Source organism: Eleginops maclovinus, chromosome 1 (genome assembly GCF_036324505.1).
Source record: "Eleginops maclovinus isolate JMC-PN-2008 ecotype Puerto Natales chromosome 1, JC_Emac_rtc_rv5, whole genome shotgun sequence".
NCBI lineage: Eukaryota > Metazoa > Chordata > Actinopteri > Perciformes > Eleginopidae > Eleginops > Eleginops maclovinus.
In genome coordinates, this window is record NC_086349.1 from 24,629,959 (window position 1) to 24,654,537 (window position 24,579).

At 41.7% G+C, this 24,579-nt stretch overlaps 1 protein-coding gene across 2 annotated transcripts in view; it reads right to left on the reverse strand.

Annotated features, from left to right (window-relative positions):
* Window positions 1–387: 387 nt before the first annotated feature.
* LOC134870310 (neural cell adhesion molecule L1-like) overlaps window positions 388–24,579 on the reverse strand; it is a 44,519-nt gene continuing 20,327 nt past the window's right edge. For both annotated transcript variants that reach the window (XM_063892437.1, XM_063892427.1), the window contains 25 exons: window positions 22,767–22,869; window positions 20,613–20,782; window positions 18,836–18,958; window positions 18,269–18,439; window positions 17,932–18,046; window positions 16,076–16,266; window positions 15,489–15,620; window positions 13,721–13,864; window positions 13,234–13,345; window positions 12,481–12,641; window positions 11,594–11,753; window positions 11,275–11,402; window positions 10,988–11,089; window positions 10,560–10,766; window positions 9,790–9,860; window positions 9,342–9,567; window positions 7,754–7,860; window positions 4,962–5,223; window positions 4,448–4,570; window positions 4,107–4,274; window positions 3,568–3,681; window positions 3,014–3,163; window positions 2,786–2,917; window positions 2,593–2,665; window positions 388–787 (listed from right to left, as the gene is read on the reverse strand). In XM_063892437.1, coding sequence (XP_063748507.1) covers window positions 529–787; window positions 2,593–2,665; window positions 2,786–2,917; window positions 3,014–3,163; window positions 3,568–3,681; window positions 4,107–4,274; window positions 4,448–4,570; window positions 4,962–5,223; window positions 7,754–7,860; window positions 9,342–9,567; window positions 9,790–9,860; window positions 10,560–10,766; window positions 10,988–11,089; window positions 11,275–11,402; window positions 11,594–11,753; window positions 12,481–12,641; window positions 13,234–13,345; window positions 13,721–13,864; window positions 15,489–15,620; window positions 16,076–16,266; window positions 17,932–18,046; window positions 18,269–18,439; window positions 18,836–18,958; window positions 20,613–20,782; window positions 22,767–22,869 — 3,704 coding nt within the window. In that variant the 3' untranslated portion in view covers window positions 388–528. The remainder of the gene's footprint in view (window positions 788–2,592; window positions 2,666–2,785; window positions 2,918–3,013; window positions 3,164–3,567; window positions 3,682–4,106; window positions 4,275–4,447; window positions 4,571–4,961; window positions 5,224–7,753; window positions 7,861–9,341; window positions 9,568–9,789; window positions 9,861–10,559; window positions 10,767–10,987; window positions 11,090–11,274; window positions 11,403–11,593; window positions 11,754–12,480; window positions 12,642–13,233; window positions 13,346–13,720; window positions 13,865–15,488; window positions 15,621–16,075; window positions 16,267–17,931; window positions 18,047–18,268; window positions 18,440–18,835; window positions 18,959–20,612; window positions 20,783–22,766; window positions 22,870–24,579) is intronic.

A 24,579-nucleotide genomic window follows, 5' to 3' on the forward strand; every position in this document is an offset into this window, starting at 1 on the left:
GATGTTTGATTTTGATAATGTCTCCGTTATTATGATCTAAGCAGTGTTTCCTTTAATGAATTCAATAGTGGCGTTGTTGTCAGCCAGAAGCTGTCATAAACTTTTTATCCAGTTTTTAGCCACTCTTTACGCTTTTAGGCGAATTGCAGCTGGTGCAACACTTTTCTTTCTTTCTGGTGTGAAGAGCTCTGATTGGAAGTGTTTGCTTGTAGGTGTGAGTGTGTTTCTGTGTGTGTGTGTGTGTGTGTGTGTGTGTGTGTGTGTGTGTGTGTGTGTGTGTGTGTGTGTGTGTGTGTGTGTGTGTGTGTGTGTAAACTTGCAGTAGAAAAGGCGAGACATCCTGTAAACAGCTGCACTGCATAAACCTGTGGAATGTATTGAGACAGTGTGTGTGTGCGTGTGTGTGTGTGTGTGTGTGTGTGTGTGTGCGTGTGCGTGTTTTTGCACTTTAACATTACAGGCAGTGGAGTCAGGAGTGGTCTGTCCCTTTGTGTTTCGCAGTGTGTGTGTGTGTGTGTGTGTGTGTGTCTAGCTGGGCCGGTTGAGGATGGTCGACATGGAGGGAGCGATGGGGGGAGGCGGGACGGCGTTGACGGGGGAGGCGGGCCCGGAGCTCTCGTGGCCGGGGGGGGCGGGCCCCCGGTTGCTGTACTGGCCGATGAAGGAGCCGTCCTCGTTGAACTGGATGTCCACGCTGTCTCCGTACTCAGCCAGGGAGTCATCGCTGCCCAGCTTGCTCTCCCCGCACAGTGAGGGCTGGCTGCCGGAGCGCTTCTCATCCACATCGCTGAAATACAGAGCACAGAAACCTGCTCAGAAATGTACGACAATTATTATATAAAAGCTGACAATTTAACAAGAGTCAGAGCGGTCGCCAGGGAGGGAAACTAAGTACGTTTAATGAAGTACTGAACTGTTTTGAGGAACTTAAAGAGGACATATTCTGCTCATCTCCATGCTCTAATGTTCAGAAAGCTCTTTATGTTTCTCATCCTGCCTGTGCTGCAGCACCTCTTTTCACCCTCTGTCTGAAACCAGAGCCCAGTCTGCTCTGATTGGCCAGCTGGCCAGCTACGTTGTGATTGGTCAACCGCTTAGAGACGCCCCTTAGCTTATCACGTACAATGTGATGGAGCGCTACCCAATAGAAGCGCAAGTTTTACCTAGTGATGTCACTATGATCAGGAAGTAAACAAAATAGTCCAATGGAAGCGTTCCAGGCAGAGGGGGAGTGTGGGAGAAAAACTCCCTCTGGAGGGAACACAGGGATTTTAGCCTCTGCAGACCATTTACATGCACCAATACCTATAACACACTACAGGAGGGGGAAAAGCCCAAAAAGCACAATCGGTGTTTGCACTGGTGGAATTAGTGGATTAGTAGATGGGTAACTCAGGAATGAGGGCCTGGGTCTCTCTGAGTATTTTACTGAATAACTTTCTCACCTCTCCAGAGATCTGCAGCAGAGCATGAAGGAAAGAAAAGTGGGAATAAGAAGGAGAGAGAGCCGGGAGGTAAAAAAAAAAGCAAGCAAAAACAGAAAATAAAGTAGAGATTAGTAGAGATTTCATTCCAAGGAGAAATGTTAAAATGTTTAAGCACCAAGATACCTCACAAAAAAATGAAATGAGCCCATGAATACCGAGAACTTTGAATTGTGATACTTAAAGTACATAGAGCAGAGAATACTTCTGTACGTCTGGCTAAGGAATATTTGTAATTCAGGATATTATCTTAGACCATATCATTTCTATTTTATTCAAAACCACTGAAAGGACAAATAATCCTCTCGGGTTTGTATTTGACAGAATTCAAAAGCAGTAACCGTCACAGAGAAGCTGAGTGAGGAGGAACTCTTTAATCAATCAGTCGCTCCTTCCTCCTAAAAGCTTCTCTCTTTACTCTCAGCTCTTTAATGCAGAGGCGCTTCTCTGAGAGGAGACTCTGCTCAGACTGACAAACTGCATCGTAAATCTCAGAGAACCAGAAATACACCGCAAAGAGCAGCTGGAATTCACTCCGCTGAAACATGGAGACCGTATGTTCAGTCAGCATCATCACACTGAGCCCCGCTCAGAGCCTCACAGGGTTGAGCGGACATTTACTGTAAGAGTGAAGAGTTTTCGGATACTTTATGCAACAGTACAAGTCAAACTGAAAGTAAATATCATGTTTTTGTTTTCTACTTCAGAACAACATCTTCTCTTTAACTCACTTCTTTTATTAGAATACATTTTACAAACCAAAAGAGGAAAAACCGGTTTTAGGTTCAGAGCTCAAACGGCTACAGCTTTACCATGTATTGAACCGACCAAAGAGGTATTTGGGATATATAGTATCTCGTTACAAAGCATACACATAATAACAATCAAAGTAAGGGAGGAAAACTATTTAAAAATAGCCTCGAAGTTAGAAAAGATCCAGCAACTGTCCCTGTTTTATTTACAAAATTGGACAAATCCTTATAGATTTGAACAATGAGCAGTGACTGACTGACCGATAGTCTTATATGAGGGTGTGATGCCCTATTTGCAGCTTTTGTTTTCATGTTTCTGGATTCTCTCCCGTGATCTATGGAGAGCAGGGACTCACCTGTACTCTCCGAACGTCTCGTCTTTCATTGGCCGAGCTTCAGAGTCCACCTCCTTGTCCTCTTTGTCTTTCACTGGGGAAGACACACCATCATCAAACTGTGGACTACAGAAGAAGCATGTGTGTGTGTGTGTGTGTGTGTGTGTGTGTGTGTGTGTGTGTGTGTTAATGTCCGCATGTATGTGTGTATTACCTGCGTATTTTCCTCCCTTGCTGCGCTTGATGAGGCAGAGGATGAGCAGGATCAGAACCAGCAGCAAGATGGCAGCGATGAGTCCGATCAACCAACCCCGGGCGGCGAACCCACCGGGCATCTCCGACGGCACTGAGGGAGGAGAGAGGAGAGAAAGTGAGGGATTAGTAACTGTCACCAATGATTCTGAAGCAGATAATGCGTCCACACACACACACACACACACACCTGCTCCTAAGGTCGATGTCACGTTCTCCCACTGAGTGTCGTTCCCGTGCCGGATCATGAGGTGGTACTGGGATCCCGGGTGGAGGCCTGTCAGCAAATAGAAACCCTGCGTGGAGTTCACCACCTCTGAGTCCAACCAATCATAGCCGGCTGCAGTGAACACACACACACACACACACACACACACACACACACACACACAGGAGGAATGATTAGTAAAGTTATCTTTTGTCACATATTAATATTGGCATGTGTTCAATGCAGAGACCAAATTTCAGACTGTCACGACTAAAATGAACGTCTATTTTGGACACATTTTCACTCTCTTCTTCTTCTACTTCCTGCTTTCTATCAGACATATGTTCTCCTTTCTACGTCTAAGAAGAAGTGATGATCTCGTCAAATGGATGAACCAATAAGAGCCTGTTAATTATTAATAATGGCATCCTCTTCTCTCTTCCTCCATCTTTATCTTAGAGTCATTATGCAGGAAGGTAAAGCTCTTCCCTCCTCCCTCCCTCCCTCCCTCCCTCCCTCCTCCTCCCTCCTCTTACGGCTCTTCCTGAGGTATCGGATGGTGAAGCCGTGGTTCTTGTTTCTCTCTCCGGGCACCCAGCTCAGGTTGAGTGACGTGCTGTTAGACACGATGTTGATGAGTGATGGAGGGACTGGAAGGAGACACAGGAAAGAGGCATGTGATGAGAGTCACACACACAACCATCCTTCAGACAAACCCTTAAACACACCTTTAAACCTCATATTACTGCCAATATTGCATGACAATAATACATTTCAAATACGAGTGAAAAATAGTAAGATATATAATAATAATTAGGTTTTGTAACAGTCGATTTATTTAAGAATATACACAATATACATTCATATAAACAATTGGAATTAAAGTAAAAATGTGAAATAAAAAGATTTAAGAATAATAATAAAATAAAATAGAAGTTGAATATTTAAATAAAAATCAGAAGCTCAACTAAAAATGAGAATAAAAAGAGTGATGTCTTTAATAAAGATATGACACTGAAGGGTGAACACTGAATATGATGTGTACTGTATTTTATCCTGAGGACAGGAGTCTCACCTCCGTCCAGCATGGTGGCGCCCCTCCGGGTGATGGGGGGTCCGTCTTTAATGGTGAAAGCGATCACTTTGAAGATGTAGTGGCTGCTCGGGTCCAGAGAGGTCAACTCTATGTGGGTCACAGCCGGGTCGAGGATGTCCATTATCTGCATCTTGCTGTTCTCCAGGTCTGTGTCAGTACAGTGTTGAGGTTACATTATTTGACAGATCTCCATTAGGTCTGCACAGTATTCCTCTCTCCTCCCAAACAAAGAAAGAGTTCAATCCAAGAGAAGTCTCCCTCCTAGATCCTTTCCCCCACAAACGTCCTCCTGCCGTACAGAATAATGTGAACACCCTCACCCTGCTGATAATGCACCTTGTATCCCATCAGGACGCCGTTGGTTTCTTCTGGAGGGCTCCAGTAGAGGATCATGGATTTCTCTGAAGGACTCTCCAACCTTAATGATGCCGGAGGACCAGGCGCTACACACACACACACACACACACACACACACACACACACACACACACACACACACACACACACACACACACACACACACACACACACACACACACACACACACACACACACACACTTTTTATAATGTATATATTTTCCAAGGCACAAGAGGTTGTTTGTTGTAACTGGTCAAAAATAAAAACTACACAGTTATTAGTATTTGGCCTTTTGTTTATATGGCCTACAGTCCAAAATGTTAGACCCCTCTCTGACTCTAATATGGTTGAGGTTCAGAATACTTGGACTTGAACCAGCAACCCTTACTTTTTTAAAACCCATGCACACACTGGATGAATATATGTTTCTTCTTCAATAGCTACATTTCACACGCAGCGGATCCTGATCACTCACCTCCCTCCGGGGTGCTGAACAGGTGCAGGGAGGAGCGAGGCCCCTCCCCTTTGCTGTTGAAGGCCGTGACGGACAGTTCATAGCGGGAGTAAAGCCGCAGCCCCGTCACTTCCTCCGAGGTCTTCATGCCGTGGACCATCACCTCCTGACTCCCCCTGTCTCTCTCCCTCGCTCGCTCCAGCTTCTCATCTCTATCCTGGTGCAGTTTCCCGAGAGACCTGCGGCCCCGACCGCCCTGCGGACCCAACCTCTGGATGTAGATCTGACACGGAGGCAGAGGAAGGATGAATGAATGAGCGGTGCAACCAAGACAAAGGGATGTATTAGTGCTGCCTGGCATTTAATATGACTACGCCTTTACTTCAAGGCTTTCAACTAGAGCATAAAACACTCAGCAGAAACAGAAAATACATTTGCGATCATTTTGATGAACAACATATTATTTTATCTAGCAAAAACAATACCTAGCCAGCTTCTCAAAAGGAAAGATTTGCTGCTTTTCTCATTGTAAACAAATCATACTGTACAAAATGATGTTCTTTGATTGGCCACCAGGTGGAGCTATAAGGACCAAAAAGTGATGTGTTCTTCCTTGGAAAACACACAAATGCTCTTACATTTAAAACATACATATACTAATGGTATGCATGTGTTTCTGTATGCTAAGAGACCCCTTCAGCGTTATAATTTCCCCTTGTTTTATTATTTATAGACATGTCTTTGATTTGTGGTGGAAACTTCTGAAGCAATGGAGACGAAACTCAGAGAGACACTGGAGAGCAGGAACTTGATTGCAAAACACTGTTGGGTTTATTCAGAGTTACGGCCGGAGAATTGAAAAGACATTTGCTGTATACACGAGTTGCCACAGCGGTTGCCAAACCAACTCTGAAGATCTCAGGGATAGGAAGAGGTTTTAACTAGTTCCAAATGGGTAATCAACATTCTCAGAGCAGCAGACTAAACAATCTAGGACAATATGTTTAACTTAAACTGTCATCTAGGACACAAATAAGGTGTTTACCGGAGCATCTGGGTCGAGATAAACTGGAGCTAGCTGTCCCTAAACTATAAAGCCGATCTTAGGTCAGCGTGAGCTTGTACCCACTGTGGGAACAACAAGGCTTCGGAAGCCCAGGCTGCCCCTCCTTAATGAAGATAACAGCACCTGCAAGGCCGTAGAGCCAGGTCAGAGAGGACAGAGAGAAGAGACGTAACTGAGCTAAAGATTTACAAGCCTATACAAAACATTCCCTAACAAGTTGAATTATTATTCTTATTTTTTATTGGATTCTATAAACTACTGACAACATTTCTCTGTGTTGAAATTCAACACACACTGGAATGGCTGCCATACAGGTAGAGATAAAGATTCAAGAAAAACCTGGAGTGGTCCGGAGCTGTGTTATAATATATAATTATTCACACTGTAAATATTGCAATTACTCCACCCTTTCTTGCCTGAAATAATCTTCTTATGTGTAAAATACAGATTATTTCTGTTCGTTTGTGTTATATCTTTTGAATGTCTTTAGGTTTCTATTAAAGCCATCATAGGTTTGAACCACTGCCTCAGTTGTACTGCTTATGTGGTTCCTTTTTTTAATGTGTGGAAATAATAAATAGACACTTAAAACTATGGATTAGCTTCTAACAGACAACCCCAACACTAAAGAAACGCACCAACACAATATAACGTACGCACACAATGTAGAATACTGCATTACACAACCAGCGGTGTGTGTGTGTGTGTGTGTGTACTGAGGTTACCTAGGTTTCTCAAGTTGTAACAACTTACAAGGAAATGGATGTTCATAAAGACAGGAGGGCTGTGTCTGTTGTATGTCTGCCTTGAAGTTAATGAAGTGTTTAAAAGAAGACGGCATCCAGTGCATCGTCTCACTGCAGGACATCTCTGCATGCTTTTATCCTTCCTGCAGAGTCGTTTTCTTTTCCAGTTTAAAAAAACTCCAGTCTTTTTTGATTATTATACCAGAATTTCCACCAGGACAACCCACTACAAGATATACTAGATAGTATTTACTAGAGATGCACCGATACATCGGCATCATTCCATCATAACATCTGCGGCACCCGTAGTCCGTTTATACAAAAAGACCTTAACTAAAGAAAACAAAAACACAACATGTGGGCAGTGTGGGACTACTCCACTGTTTCCCCCAGAGATCCGCCATTTACTTATGTAGATGAACTACATTATTCCAAAGTTTACAGTAACTTTGGATAATAACACGGGAATAATAAATGGAGCGTTCTCTTTTCCTCTCTCCTTGTCTCCCTGTCTCCTTGTCTCCCTGTCTCCCTCTCCGGACAGCCCGTCCCTCTCATGCAGCTCGCTGATCCAGTAATGAGTGATCCGACGGTAGAGAGTAAATATATTGATAACTAGTTTAGGTAGATTCAGAGGTAGATAAAATAGCTAAGTGTGATAAGTCAAATTCTAAACGTGTGTTTTGCTCCGCTCACCGGTCCCCTCACAGCGGGCAGAGCTGCAGGTGATCCGGGGAAGCTGCGTACTTTCTAAACAGCGTACTACGATGTTATCATAACGAAGTTGCTCAGCCTTTGAAACTGAAACCATTTTGAGAGACATTTTTTTGTTTTTCCTGGCAGAGAGTGGAATAACAACAGTGGGAAAAAAAGTACATTAAAACATCGGCCAAATTGTTATTCTTAACATCGGCCAAGAAATTTGGCACCGGTGCATCCCTTACAGTGTAAAATATCTCTGTGACATGAGCGGAGAGCAGAGTTGCTGTAATATCCGTTACCTTGTATCCCAGCAGCAGACCTCGCACATTTTTGGCTTCCTCCCAGGAGACTCTGACCGTGCTGTCCATCACTGCCGTGGAGATGCCAGTGGGGGCTTCCTCCGGCTCTGAAAGGGGGAGAGATGGATGAGTTTGTGTAATAATAAACATAATAATTAGCACCTCACATTTGATTATGCTCACACAATCACAATCAATGCCATCATGGCCTCGGAGCTGGGTTATGACACTTCTGATACGATCTAATAATCCCCTATTTTTTGTAATTCGTAAGTACTGTGATCCTCCTGTTGGTGATGAACGCCGCAGCTCTCAGCTCAGCCCAACAGCAGCCTCATGCATGGTAATGCAACACATAATCGGCATGCAGTTATGCAACAGCTTCTATCCATCACTAATTGAGGATGCTGACTCTTGACCTAGAGACATTTTCCGACAGAAAACTACTGAGAGAAAATAACTCGCTGCACAGCAGAGCGCTTGTTGTTCAACCACAAACAAGATCACAACAAAACAGATCCTTCACGTGTCTCGTTACTTTCATTGGATCTGACATTTCTGCAGAACAGGCCTCGGCGCGATGCTCTGTGAAGATGTCTTTTTGTGAGACGGTTTCATCTTTTCTCATATCCAGAAGGCCTTGTTCAATAAGAGAATGTTGACCTCTTTTATGAGGGACGTAATTACTCAGTTTAAGCACAAGAAATGTCTGAAAGAACGTATTTGAGATGCTGTGTGTAGAGGGTGAGAGAACTATTAGCTCCTGTTACTACAAATAGATCAGAAATAAGGAGTTTCTACAAATCATAGGATACTTTCAGTCAGAAGGGATTCTCTACTTGGTCATAAAGAAGTTAACTGGAGTATCAATTATGATGAATGTCAATGAGAAGTTTGAAATAATGAAGTACAACACATTTTTGTTAATTATGACATAAAATAAGCGCAGGATTTGATTAAAATACGACTTGATATTTAAGACTTTGCATTCAGAAGAGCTACGCATTATTAGTTTACTCAAATTGAATTAGTTTGGACGTTTTTATGGAGTCCAGTGCTGCTAGGGTATGCTAAAATGGAATTAAACTAAACTATTACATTTGTTATTATTTGTTATTATTTCTTTAGATTTTTATTATTTTGTCGTTTATTATTTTCCACCTTTCCCCCCAGTATTATTTTATATTTTCTTTCATTATTAAACTTTTAAAAACGTTATTATTATGTATTTATTGTCATTAATTCAAGTTTTTTACTCCTCCTACTTTGACGATTGCCCCGACATTGATTGTTTGAGATGGCCAAGACTGCAGTACTTGGTATATGCAATTTGTTATTTCTAGTAATAATAACTTACATTATATAACGATTATTTGTGCACTCGGAGCCCTTGCCTCCCACGCTGCCCTTGCATGTAAACTATTAATTCAATCAACCAACTAAACCTCATTTATGAAGCACTCCTCAAAAAGGAAGTGCATCACAAACCAGAAAAATAGAAACAATATCCACTACAAAAAGATGCAGCGTCGCAAAACACAGTATCCCGATACTCGTGAGTATTAGTATTTGCTGCAGCCCTACGTACCTTCCTCTCCGGAGTATCCGATCTCCGGCTCCGGTATCGGTGCCCCCCCCAGGCCGTTGACAGCCTGGACTTTGATCTCAAACGGTGTGTAGGTCCCCGTGTTGTTGATGACGTATGGGGGTGACGGTACGTCCGCATGGTTCCACTGAGCGTCGCTCCTGCCCGCCTCGCGCCACGACACGTGGTACTTGAATCCCTCGCCGTAATGGAAGCGCTTGTCCATCTCCTGCAACGACACGCAGGAATATAACTTATGATTCAACGTGTTTAATATGTCCTTTATTTTACATTATCTTTATTAGACATTTTTACTTTGATTCTTAGCTTTTCTATGATTGTAAATTATCCATTTTTATTTATTTACATTCTCTTGTTTTCATTCTAATAAGGAATACTCTCCCTAAACCCAAATGCCTCGAATATGCTGACACAAGCTGAAACTACTCACGTCCCAGGTGATGGTCAGAGTCTTTTGGTCAGTGGAATCGCTGCGCACACCTGTGGGGTTCCTGTCAGGAACTGCAGGAAGATAAGGGGAAAAAGACACTTAGTAAAGATAAAAAAGAACACTTTTAAATAGATGGATCGACAGATACACTTTGCCGTATGAAGATGAGATAACTCACATTTTGAAACATAAATACTGGATAACAATATCTGTCTTAAGGCACGTTGGAGCTAGCTAAGAAACAATATATATGTGTTTGTCTAATTGGCATTAGAAAAGAAGGATAACGGAAGTTGTGGTTTTCAAAGCAAAACTTCATCCGAACAGGGAGCATTTGTTAATCCATTACTCACAGTGCTACCTAAAATTCAGTAAGAAAACGTTGGTTTTTCCATGCTTCCACTTTCCTGTATAAACCAAGACTCATTTCTTCAGACTTCTTCCAAAACACACGCCTTTAAGATATAAAAATACTGCTAAAAACCCAGTTGCATAAGACTCTGCATTGAAGACCAGCTGGCCTGCAGCATGTGAGAGTGTTGATACAGAAGTGTTTAAAAAGTAAGGTCTGGGAGTTAGTAAGCAGATACATAAGACTAGGATTATACTGAGAATGATTAGTTTACTCGTATCGTACTGATTTGTTTCCTTCAGGTATTTAGGGTAACACACATTTCAACACGTTGTCTTTAAACAGATATTTTGATTCCTTCTGTTGTGTTCTCGATAACATTGCGTTCGTGACAGACGTTACAGTGTCAGCGCCTCACCAGCGGGGGGGGTGTTCTGGTGGTCCGAGGGGTGGCTGGGGTCGCTGTGGCCGATCTCATTGATGGCGATGACCCTGAAGCGGTAGGTGCAGTACGGGTGGAGGGTCAGCTCCAGGTGGTTGAACTCCCCCGGCACTCTCTTCCACTCCTCCCACTTCCACCTCCCCTCCTCCGAGTGCTGCTCCTCCCGCGCCTCCACGATGAACTCTGAGAGACAGAAAGGAAGATGTTGGACAACGGCAGAGTAAGATCACTTTAAGATGTCCTCAGTTACGTTGTCCATAGTATGGAGCTTGTTTTTAATACATTTCATCTGAAGACGAGTGGATTACTTTACATAACTATACAGTAACTAAAATAAAACATTGCCACCTTTACTTAAAAAAGCAGAGCCTGTTCAATTGTTTGTGTGTGTGTGTGTTTGGTACCTATGATGGGACTGTTGTGTGTGTTTCCTGAGACCCAGCTGAGTGTAAGGCTGTGGTCGGCGACATCAGACAGAGACAGATCTTCAGGAGGGTCCGGCCGAGCTGAAGGTCCAAAACAAAGCTGTTAGTGTAAACACACACACACACACACACACACACACACACACACACACACACACACACACACACACACACACACACACACACACACACACACACACACACACACACACACACACACACACACACACACACACACACACACACACACACAGAGAGTGACATACCTACGACAGTGATGGAGCCGCTGGCTGTTACACTTCCCAGCGTAGTGATGACCTCACAGGAATAACGAGCGCTGTCGTCTGATTGGATGTTGGTCACTTTCAGGGTTCCGTTACCAAAGATCGTGTGCCTTCACAAACACACACACACACACACAGAATATAAATACCCCTAAATCACTTCCTGGTCAGTCTAAATGGTTGAAAACATAAAACCTTTTGATTGGTCAGACAGGCGGAGGAATCACTGCAACAGAACTACGGTAGATATATTATGTGTTTGAGTTTAACTGAGGACTTTAATAACTCAGTGTGAGTTTACTTGTCATCTGGAGACGATTCCTGCATTTTCTGTTCGGCCTTCTTCCAGACGATCTGGTACTTCACGAGGCGAGGGTCTTTCTCGAAGACACAGTCCAGCAGAGCGCTGCTTCCTCTGAGCACACGCACATCCTGCGGCCCGTTCAGGATCACCGTTTGATCTGACAGGAAAACACAGCACAGTGAGACGTGTGTGGAAGATGTCGCTTTAACTTGTTGTGTTTATATAAACATCTTTATCTTATTATATCTTTCTAATGAACAATCTTCCTGAATGTTTTTGTTGGACATTTTACTGGACTTTACGGCTCTATATCCTATTTCATTTGATGTTATTTAATGCACATTTTTCCTTTAACTTGTCTTTATATAAATATCCTTACTTTGTTTTATTATATCCTTTTAATACACACTCTTCCTCTACTTCGGATGTAAATACACAATATTTTCCTATTTTATTTAGTCTTTTATTCATATTTTACTTAATTTCTATGTTTATATATACATTATTTATTTCTTATTTGAATCTACATTTATCTTTTTGTTAGTATAAATATCTATATTCTACTTAATTAAATGTTATTTTATTTATTGCACATTATTACTTTAACTTCTTACGCATTTTTATTCTTGATTATTTTTGTTATTTATTCTGTTTATTTTTATTTATTTATCTTTTATTAATGAATCATTTTAAAATGGAGCAACTGTCCTTGGGATTAAACAAGTATTTTAATTTGTATGTTTGGCTTTATTATACTGATCTTATATATATGGATATGGTTTATCCATCAGGGTTGTGAAATATAGATTTTATATAGATAAAACTAGACATGGTTTTTATTTGTTCTCTTTTATTGCTTTTCCTATACATGATATCAGACTCACTGTAGATCTCCAGGTGCGCAGTGATGGAGATGTTGCTGTGTTTGATGGAGCAGCTGTACTCTCCACGGTCCTCGTGGTTCACGCTGGACAGAATGATGGAGCCGTTGGTGAGCAGAGCGACACGAGGGTCCGACAGCAGAGGATGCCTGTCCTCCCCCTCCCTGCAGAAAACACACACACATACATATATATGTATTGATCCTGACATAAATGAAGGTGTCTCTGCAGCTCGGTCCCTCCTGAGTCTTTTATTCCAACATTAGACAAGCAGAAATTAATTTCACAGCAACAGCAGCGACTCGATCGATGGGAGTGTGTTTCCTGGCTCCTCATTGAACAGAGGATAAACACAAGAAGATCCATAAAAAATGGGCAGAGAGTAAAGAGAGGAGGAATATCCCTCTGTGAGGATAGTGTTTAAGGCCTGTGAAAAGCAAATATTGTCTGTTTACCTTCGTTTAGTTTAGTTGCACATATGCACATGTATACAAAATTGTGTTGCAGAGGTCTTACAACTGTGTTGATGCAGCCACCTGAGGGCGCTGCTACCGTAAACAACACACATGAAGAAATCAGAAAATACTCTGACTTCAAATTTGGAAATGCATGTTTTATCTTGGACAGCAAGGGGATGAAAACTTTCAATCTGAAACGTTATAAAGTAGAACTATGAAATGACATAATATTGAATAAGTGAGGATTGTGTGTGTGTGTGTGTGTGTGTGTGTGTGTGTGTGTGTGTGTGAGTCTCACCATGTGATGTGTGGTCGTGGCGAGCCGAAGGACTGACAGTCCATCATGCCGTCTTCACCCTCCGTGAATTTGTACACCTTTCCATCAGAGGTCAGGATCTGAGGCGGGAGCTCTGAGAGACACAGGGTACAAAATAGATATTTAAAAAGCTAATCAATTACATCAAACATTTTCCAACAGGCTGAGGGGAAGTTGCAGCATGAACATGTACTCAATAAATCCATAATGCAAGACAACGTATTGATTTAAAAATGATTTTATTGCTTAGACTAATAAAAAATAGTCTGTTTTTGTCACAGCTGACATTAAATTGACCAAACTCTTTCTGCCTGTTATGACTAGACATGACTTCATTAGCAACAGTCTGCTATACAGAAATAACAGACCATAGAATGTCCAGATTGACCAATCAGGATCGAGCGTTCGAGCCAAGCCATGTAGTAAAAATGACAGTCCAGAGAGTTTGGAACAAGCTCAGCGTACATACCCACAACATAGAGGTAGGTGTTGAGGAGGATGGAGGCGTGTTTGTTGGAGGCCTCACACTGATACACGGCGGTGTCCGCAAACACCACGTCCCTCAGTATTATCACACCACCGAATACACTGCGACGAGGGTCATCATCTACGTCTACACAGTTGGGGGGAGGGGGAGGTGAAGAGGTTAGAAACAGGACTGAATAAAGTGACGCTATGTGAGTTTGTCAAACAGAAACTCTCTGCAGGCTGAACACAAAGACATGTTTGGATAGGAGCGGTGGTCAGAGCGGAGGAGCAGCAGCTGTTGCAGACCCGGTGACAGCTGCTGCTCCTGTAAAATGATCTCTATTTCTTCCTCTTTCTACCTTTCTTCCAATGTATTTGATACCTTCCTTACTTCCTTCCCTTTTTACCGTCCTTGCTACCTTACTTTCTTGCCTCACCTTTTTCTTTCCTTCCTACGTTTCCTTACATGTTTTCTAACTCACATCCTTTGTTCTTCCCCCTTTCTCCCTTCATTCTATTCAATCCTTTTCTTATCTTCTTCCTTACATTTCCTTCTTCCCTTCTTTCCATTTTGTTTCCTCAATTCATTTGTTGATTCCTTTTCTTTCTTCCTCCCTTTCTCCCTTCCTACACTATAATTCTACCTCCACTACGCTTCCTTCTCTCCGTAAATCCCAGTCTTTTCCTTCCTCTCTTTCCTCCCCCTCTCTGTGGGAGTGAGTTGAGGACCTGGAGTCCATCTCCACACTATCCTGTTTAATTCATCTGGTTTTAAAAGGCTCTCTGTTATAGTGGACCAATGAGTTGGACTGCCTGGAGCCGGGAAATGATCCCCGCTCTTACCTGAAATGTATTCCTGGTCCTTTAAGCTTTATGTAATATAATACTTCAGTTATATTTAAAGTGATCTAAAGGAAAAAGTCACTGTAAAAAGTGCTGATCGTTCAAAAAGGAAATTGAAATCCTCAACTAAATGAGTTGTAAGAGCCAAAAAAGGCCGAGCACTTCAGACAATCATTTCCTGATGCAGTTACTATAGGATCTGGAAAAAAGTGGAGAAAATGTAATATTTATTAACCCTTAGAAGAAAATAGCTGCTAAAATGAGCTGCAACAGGGCGGAGAAGCTATGTATGTATGTATGGCATTGTATAGGAGGATTTATAGCAGGATAAAAAGTATTTTTAAGTAATTATTTTACAACAAAAAAGCTCTAAAAGGTTGTTTCATAAATCTGTTTGATTGAATTTGGTCTCATTCACTGATAAAGAAGGAGTAAAGAAGGTGTGTTTGACTTTAAAACAGTTCAGTTATACAGTATATACTGTATATACAGCTCCGGAGAAAATGTTGAGACCACTCCAAATTTTTCTTTATCTTTTCTCCACGTGTGTGGCAGCCACTCCAGTGTTTGTTGAATTCAAACACAGAGAAAATGGTCGGTAGTTTATAGAATACAATAAAAAGAACAATAATAATGATAGAGACAGAAAATGATAACGCACGTTTTTTCCACGGCTGTATATTTCAGTCATTACAATAAAGAGTTCTTTGTTTCCCTTCTCAGAGTGCATGCATGTGACAAATAAAGAGGGTTTCATCCTCCGATTCTATCTATCTATCTATCAGAGGAGGAAATAACAACTAAATCTAATTAATGCACCCACATGTCATCAAGCACTGAAATGATAAATGGAGGTCGGACTTTCTGTTTGTCGTCACACTTAACAACAGATGGAGTCCGATAACCACCAGGATCTGGAAACCTACCTGAGAGCAGCTCCCCGTTGATGCTCCAGGTGATAAGCGGGGTCGGGATGCCTTCAGCCTGACACTCCAGACGCACGGTTTCCCCCGGAGCGTAACGCAGACTCTGAGGCTCTTTCACCCAGTACGGAGGGGCTGCAAACAGAACACACACCACTGTAACACACTGCGGCTACTACACACATGTTGGTCCAACAGTTGAGTTAGGGTATCCCAGTTTTGAGATTAAAGACGAACGAGATTATAAAAGATGAGATGACTTGCCCTGAAGGGAGCTTTCTAAACTTGTAAATGTGACGCATGGAGTTTGATAGAAAAATGCAAAATTTGACCAGGTAGGGAGATGCATTGTGGGAATTGTAGTTTTCCAATGTTTGTAGGACACCAAGATAATTTGTGACTCTACTCTACTTTTACTTCTTCTGCTCGGCTACTGATCCAGCTTGTTTTAAGGATGTTATTCCCATTTAGAGAATTATTTTTCAGTCTAACTATCCCTCACTACTGGTTTCAAGACTGTGTCAAAATCAAATCACACATTGTATTTGTTGTTTTAAGATGGACTGTTTCTGCAGTGTGTGTGTCCCTACCTTCCACAGTGAGGGAGAAGGAGTGTGAGATGGAGCCGTGTGTGTTGAAAGCCCTGCACTCGTACTCCCCGTCATCGTTCTGCTCGATGCTGGCGAAGCGAAACCAGCGGCCGTGGGAATCTGAATCCACTCTGCCGCTGGTTTCCTCCATTCTGCCGTCCTTCTTCTTCCACTCCACCTTCGGAGTGGGTCTGCACACACACACACACAGTAAGGATTAAACGACGAGCAGAGGAAAACACAGAAAGTGAAAGAGTGGTGGCTGCAGATGGATCGATGGAGAGAGATATTGAGGAAATTAGAGTTGAATGAACGAAGATGATCCTGTTAATGATGTGATATCCGATTTCATCGTTAAGGCAAGATTATAATGACCCTCCATTTATCGCCATGGAGACGGAAGTCCCAGGGGAAGCAGGATAATTAGAGCAAACACAAAACAGCATTGAAATACAGAGATGGAATTATTTAATAAAGAGGATTAGTGTCGAACCTGTGTGTGAGTGATCAGTGTGTGTGTGTGTGTGCCCATTAAGGACTGTGGGAAAACAGGATTGGATTGTTACCTGCGTTCAGATTGAAATATTTAAGATTTATATGCAAATGAAATATTGCTTTAATCAAGCTCAATAGTGAACACTTTGAGCAGATTCCTCCAAATATAACAACACTTTAAATGCATTCAAAAACACAGTTGAAGAAAGCATGTGTGGCTGGGTGATATGGATTACATCAAATACCTCAATATTGATAATATTTTAGGGTATAATTCTGCTACTTTTATAAAAAACTGAACACTCAAAGATACATTTCATCATTGATGTGTACAAAAACACTAAGTATGTAATGGAAATGTAAAAAAATGATGATGTTGCCTTAAAAACAAGGTACAGGTTACACTTGAGAATATAACAATGTGCAATATCTAACACAACATGTAGTCTCTTATCACAATAGCATATTAATATTGATAAACTGCTCAGCCCTTGTGTGATACTGTCTTTATAAGTGTTCATATTGTAAGGAAGTAGGGGCTCTTATTGAGAAATAACCAGGAAGTGTTCTTATTGATGTGAACTACAGCCAGTCATAAAGAATTGAGGATAAGTTCTAAGAAAAAGTTGTGATCTTGTCCAGTAACACCTGTAATATACACTTAAATGATGCGTGTTCCACACCGGCTGTTTATCTCAGGCACATACATCAGAGATGGGAGTAAGTCACACATATGCAAGTCTCAAGCAAGTCTCAAGTCATTTTTGTGAGAGTTGAGTCAAGTCAAGTCAAGTCATAGCTTAGGTCAAGTCAAGTCATAGAAATATAATAAGCTGGAAGACAAGCGTCTTAAAACTTTAAGAGACTGCAGCCTAAGTTTTATGTAGCCCTCCTTTGCACAAAAGGGCTAACAAATAGAGGAAGGGGATATAAGGCCAGAGATGGGAGTAAGTACATACATGTAAACAAACTATTTAAACAAAACACTTTCTGACCAGTAGATGCATCAAAAATCTGCATTAAAAAGAAACTTGTTTCGTCGTTAAAGGGAGCTATTTGAATCCCAGCAGCCTCTGATTTGATTGAATGCCATACAAACGACAGCAGACTGATACTGTAGAAACACACACACCTCTACACACATTAGACTGCTCTGTTTACTGGATCAACAGAGCATCTAGTAGTTTATAAGAAGTTTGTTTTTATGTTGATGTTCTCAAATGCTATTGTGAAATCAAATGTAATACGATGTGAGCATACATGACTTAAAGTCTGGAATTAAAACACAATTTGAACAGGGGACACACACACACAGCTGCACACACACTTTGAGACAAACACACACACACAGAGATCCTTACAGGCCACTGGGGAGACATTCAAGGACGACGGTGTGGCCCCTGAGGGCCTGCACAGAGCTGTGGGAGCCTAAGGGACTGAAGAGGTGAGGCTTCCTGCCATGAACAACTTCATTACCTGGAGAGAGAGACAGAGAGAGAAAGCATGTGTAAATATACCACGTGACACTGTAAGGTTTTCATAGTGAAAGTGATGATGCGTGACTCTTTAGCGTACCCTCATTAAAACAATATAATAGAAACACCTGTCACTACAATTTATAGAGAAGCAATACTTAATAACTGGCGTGTGTCTGGGATCAGTTGAAGGTGTATTATGCAGCATTGTGTGTGCACTCACTCTGCATGACAGTGAGGGTGACAGCGGTGTTAGGGAGGACCGTCCTGGCTGAAGTGTACTGGGCGTTGCAGATGTAGTCGTTCCTGCTGTCTGTCTTAAGAAGATTAGAAAAGTACAAGTTGCCGTCCAGGCCGACCATCACTCTGTCGTTCAGCTTGATGTGCACCATCCCTGAGGGTAACAAGACAAAGAGTCGAGAGTCAGGAGGGGGACTTTGAAGCTGTAAAGGTTGTTGCAAAAAAACAGGACGGCTTCACTGCAGTTAGTCCGAGTTGAACAAAATGCACAAGTTAAAAGGCACTTGTTCAACAGGCAGGCAGTGAAGGGGGAGTCAAGGACAAGAAAAAGGAAACATTTAGAAATATAGAGCCCAGACATCAGCTGAGAGTGCTGCATTCATTAGTTTGAGTGGAAATGATCTGCAATGCAGCTCAAATCCCTCCAACAGGGGACTCAGCTGGAAGGAGAGGTCCAAACAAAATCCGACAAAGCTGCTCAGATTGTGGACTCACAGAGAGGCATACTGGAAAACTACCAGAAATAAAAAGTCTATCCGTCCAGACTCACTCTTGTCCATCCAGTGGATGTGCGGGGGTGTGGAGCTCTGTGGAGGGTTGCAGGCCAGGATCATGTTTTCTCCCTCGTTTGCTTTCTTATGGACCCTTTGCTGTTTTAGAAGAACTGGTTGAGCTGAAACACAAAGGAGAAGATTATTAGTGAAGAACTTTACATACTTAACATAAATCACACACATTGAATTTAATCTAAACCTATTATGGTTTTCTCTTTCCTGTACTGTGTTCTATAAGTTTTGGTGCATGTAAAGGGTCTGCAAAGGCTAAAATCCCAGTGTTCCCTCCAGAGGGAGTTTGTCTCCCATACTGTTTGATTATGATCTACAGTCGTGTCTGGTAACATTTTACACTCTTGTGCTGATTCAGTAATGAAGTCACCACACAGTGCTTACTGTTTTTCCTTACAGCTTTTTCCTGTTCCAGTTTGTGCAGTAAATGATGCAGTACACCGCTGCAGTGACCCTGCAGTGAGTCAGTGCTCCTTACACTACAGTTTCTTTATACTCTTTCTCTGCACTGAGAAAACAACTTTGTACAGCTTTCCTTAATTCAACATTGACACTGCGGATCAAAGAAATTGGTAGACATATTGATTGCAAAAGGGGGAGGGCCTAACTTTTAGACAAAATGCCAGGATTCTTCATAATTATAAACTGGGCTACAGCCTGGCTTTATCAGTAGGTTTGTCGCAGTAAAGGCTGCAATGTAAACAAGGTTGTACTCTGCCATTAAAAAAACAGAGAAGAAGAGGAGCTTATTAACCATCACTGTGGGAGGTCTTTATGGATTCAATTTCTTTTTTTTAGGGAGTATTTGCCATGTTTTATGCTGCAGCATTTGCATGCTCTGGGATCTTCTGGGAAGATGCTGACAGCAGAATCAGCTGATAAGTGAGTACTACTTCAGAACTGGATGCGTGAAGGTGTTTTCATAATCTTTTTGTTGCAACAAAGACAAAAACCTCATCAAAAAAGCAAAACAATTGAGAAAGGTCATTGAATTTGGCAGTTTCTATAAAGATTTTCTAATACATTTAGTTTTAAAACAAAACCCGCAATTTAGATGATCCATGACCAACATAAAATCCTAGAAAGTAATAAACTGTTAACTCTAATACGATACAAAACGCCTGCGCTGTGTTGCATTCCCCCTGACTGAAACATGTACCTGCTCACCTCATGCGTCACAGCGTTATACAATATGTTCATAAAAATAGGTGGAAAGAAAGACAGCTGGAGCTTCCACCGCTCATCAAATTGCTCCCCAAGAATCAACTCCACATTTGAGACGTAGAGTCCTTCATCCGCTTCAGCTACAGCACTTTTATAAACAATATATCATATTATAGTTATTGAACTTGTTAAAGACGACCCTGAACTTTGACATCCCAACAAAACAAAACCCTCATGCACCCCCACTCCGAGTGACGTCGCAGTTCTGTTTCCAGGAAATGGTCGCTATGGTAACAAGAGATGAGAGAGCAGAACAGGTGGCCCCAGTCAACCCCACTGAGTCACTGAAATGTGTGTGTGTGTGTGTGTGTGTGTGTGTGTGTGTGTGTGTGTGTGTGTGTGTGTGTGTGTGTGTGTGTGTGTGTGTAGGAGGAAAACTGAGAGAGAAGGGGGGATTTGTGTCTTACTGTACATGCTTCATAACATTTCTTTCATGTGACGATGAATCAGCATGTGTGATGATTGTGTGTGTGTGTGTGTGTGTGTGTGTGTGTGTGTGTGTGTGTGTGTGTGTGTGTGTGTGTGTGTGTGACTCACCCTCCACGATGAGATGTACGGCTTGTGTCATGGCGGTTCCTAGAGTGTTTGAGGCATAGCAGCGATAGTAGCCTTCGTACGAATCGAGTGGCTCTTCATCTTCGGCTTGCAACGTCCCGGACGTGTGACGCTCCGACCCGAACGCCTCGCCGTCTTTCACCCAGCGGAAACTGAAGAGGACAAAGATCGATTTTAGTCACCATGACACAGCAATTCAAAGACAAATTCACAACCACTACACAGGATTAAATATGTGTCTTTGCAACAAAGGAAGGAAGAGGCTTCACCCTACATTTCATTGCACAAAACAGAGAAATAAATAAGCAGACTTTGAGATATTTGTCACGGAAAAATAAACACTGTTGACACACATTTGTATTCAACAGCTCCCAAGCGAGAGGTTGTCTTAAAACTTTCTCACCCCCCTCTTTGTCTCTCATCTCAGCTTTTATCAAACAACAGAAACAAAATGTGAATTTGTTGGCTACTTTTTTCAACAGCAGATTAATCCACATTATGTGCTCTAAAGGAGGAGGCTATGGCGCAGTGGACTAGTGTGTTGGGGAAAACTGGCTCCAGCCCCACAGCAGTCAGCATGTCGTACAGTCTCTGGGCAAGACACTTCACCCCAAATTGCTCCTGTGGGGACTGCCCACAGTATTGACTGTATGCAAGTGGCTTTGGATAAAAGCGTCTAACAAGTGACATAAGTAAGTCAAGTGTGTTGCAGCGGGACTCTGTGTGCGGGATTGAGTAAAAAACATACCACAGTGGAGGTTCATGGTTATATGAACTTATCAGCCAGTGCAACAGAGTGGCTCATTCATAGGTTATTAATACGCTTTGGACAACAATGGAGCCTTATGGTGCAGAAAGAAGATATATCATGCCATGACGTACAGAAAATACTAGTTAGGAATTAATGCAAAACAAAACTGTATGAGGAAGTAGGACCATAAAAAGTGCTGTAATTTGTGGTGGAAACTTCTGAAGCAATGGAGACGAAACTCAGAGAGACACTGGAGAGCAGGAACTTGATTGCAAAACACTGTTGGGTTTGAAAAAGACATTTGCTGCAGACACGAGTTGCCACAGCGGTTGCCAAACCAACTCTGAAGATCTCAGGGATAGGAAGAGGTTTTAACTAGTTCCAAATGGGTAATCAACATTCTCAGAGCAACAGACTAAACAATCTAGGACAATATGTTTAACTTAAACTGTCATCTAGGTCACAAATAAGGTGTTTACCGGAGCATCTGGGTCGAGATAAACTGGAGCTAGCTGTCCCTAAACAATAAAGCCGATCTTAGGTCAGCGTGAGCTTGTACCCACTGTGGGAGCAACAAGGCTTCGGAAGCCCAGGCTGCCCCTCCTTAATGAAGATAACAGCACCTGCAAGGCCGTAGAGCCAGGTCAGAGGAGGACAGAGAGGAAGGACACAACTGGCTAACTTGAAAACAAGCAGTACACAACCAGCTGTGAGGAGAAGTGTGTGAAGAGGTCACAGGCCTGAGCGAAAGATTACAAGCTTCCACAAAATATTCCCTAATATAATATACATGCACATAACTTTTGATTGGCTTTTACAGATTTAATGTCTTCAGTAGGAAACAATGGGCGTAGGGCTTTTCCTGGGGTTGGTCAACATTAACACAAATTCAGATTATTGTCCGCCTTACCACTTAAAATTATAAAAATGGAAATTTGAATTGAAAAAGAGCAAAAGGCAGAGAATGATGTAAGAGAGCATAGAGGGGATCGGGCAGGGACGAGTGGGAGGAAAGGAAAAAGGACAAAGAGAAATGGAAATCCACAGACATGATTTTGTTATTGCTGTGATTCTATTAGAAGAGCATTTATTGCCATGCCAACAGGAAGGGTCAGGGAGGAAGTTCGAAAGACATCCAGACACAGTCATATGTCCAGTGTGTCCATTATATTTGTCCACTCTGTTACATGTTGTGAACACACACACACACACACACACACACACACACACACACACACACACACACACACACACACACACACACACACACACACACACACACACACACACACACACACACACACACACACACACACACACACACACACACACACACACACACACACACACACACACACACACACACATCTAGCTGCTGTACGTACGTGGGAGTTGGGTTACCGGAGGCCTCACAGGGCAGATAGATGTCTTCGTGAGAAAAGGCTGTATGCGATTCTGGCAGATATATCAGCACGGGAGGCTCTGAAACTGAACACACAGACACACACACGTACAGTAATTAAATACTTTGCGACATACACCTGAATGTACAGTAATTACAGCTTAAACAAGCAAGCAAATACAGGAGTACAAATAGCAGGAGAACAGGCCGTCATTGATCCGCCCAACAGTTTATATCGACATACTGTACGGTATGCCCTTTGCACTTTCACATCACGTTAAGTGTCAAGTGTATTGTCTCAACTCTTTATTAAAAACACAGTTACTCAACTATTTAAACTGTTTATCCATTACTGTTAGCTAACTTAAGTATTTTGAACCATACAATTTAAGCTAATGCTAACCCATTAGCCTGCTTCAGCTAACGTATGTATTTCAACCGTTAACTTATAGCTGATGGCAACCATTTCAGTTGTTCATCCATTACATTTAGCTCTGTATTTTATTCATATACTTTTAGTTATCCCTAAACTGTTTGTCTATGAATTACCATGCTAACCATTTGAATTGTGTATCCGTTCATTTAGCTGTATTTTAACGGGCTACTTTTATCTAAGAATAAACATTTACTGTTAATTCACTACTTTTACTTCTTACTACTAGTACTATATTATGTTAACTATCTCTTCGACCTTGGATTTCTAGCCTACAATCTAATCGTTTATCCATTTCACTTACCTAAAGTCGAGAATCTGTTTATCCATAACTTTTAGCTAACTGTTAGGTTTGCTAGCTTAGCATTTTTCATCCACTTTCAGTTGGAAACACACGTTTAAAACAGCTGACTTTGTATTCAGTTGTGTTTTTCTAAATCAAATCCAAATTTGTTGAGCTTCAAGCTTTTAGGTTAGAGCTCTTAATGATCAACAGTACACTGTGTCTCAGGACATCAGATGCCAACGATGCCTCTGTAATATTGACAGTCATACTTCAGTCCACCAGTAGAAGTTGTAAATCTGTGCTTCATTCATTGTTAGTTTTCTCAGTCTCTTCGAATTTGCTTGACTCAACATTCTCAGAACAGCTAAATGACTCCTTTCAAATATCAAATATCACATTTTATGGTTACAGTCAAACCGACAAAGGAAATTACCAGCATATTATGGCTGCAACCACATCCTGCTGTCAGTGCTTGGCTGATGAACACAATAAAGCTTGTTGAAAGATTGACATGGTGGTTGAAACCCACAGCTAGTCTGCAGTATTATGATGGCTTTATCGGTCAGTTCAGTCAATATGAAGCTGGATCCTGCAGACAGTAGCTTAGCTCAAACATTTGGAAATCTGCAAAATCTTGAGTTTCTGCCCTTCAGTTTTTGTTTAGATTGAATGAAAATGTTATATCCGTCTGTTCTTTGGAGAGAGGGAAGGCAGATTTGTTTTTTGTAAAGTCAGGCCTGCTGTTTCCAGTCTTTATGCAAAGCTAAATCATCAGCAGTACAGAGGTTTCAATCTTCTCAACTAATTCTCTGAAAGAAAGCATTTAAGAACATTTCCTTCTTTTAATTAAAAACTTCCCCGCTGAGATCAAGGATTACATGCATCTATTTAAGTTAAATAAATTATTCATTAAACCCTCAATTAAATCCAAATGAAAAAGCAAGGCTAAAATAAGATATAGATGTCCTTTCATTCTGGGGAAGTAGACCTTTTGGTTAAATATTATTACTTTTCTTGGCAAGCAATGACTTATTTTTTAATGTGCATGATCTACCTGTCTTTCGCAATATAAGCTGT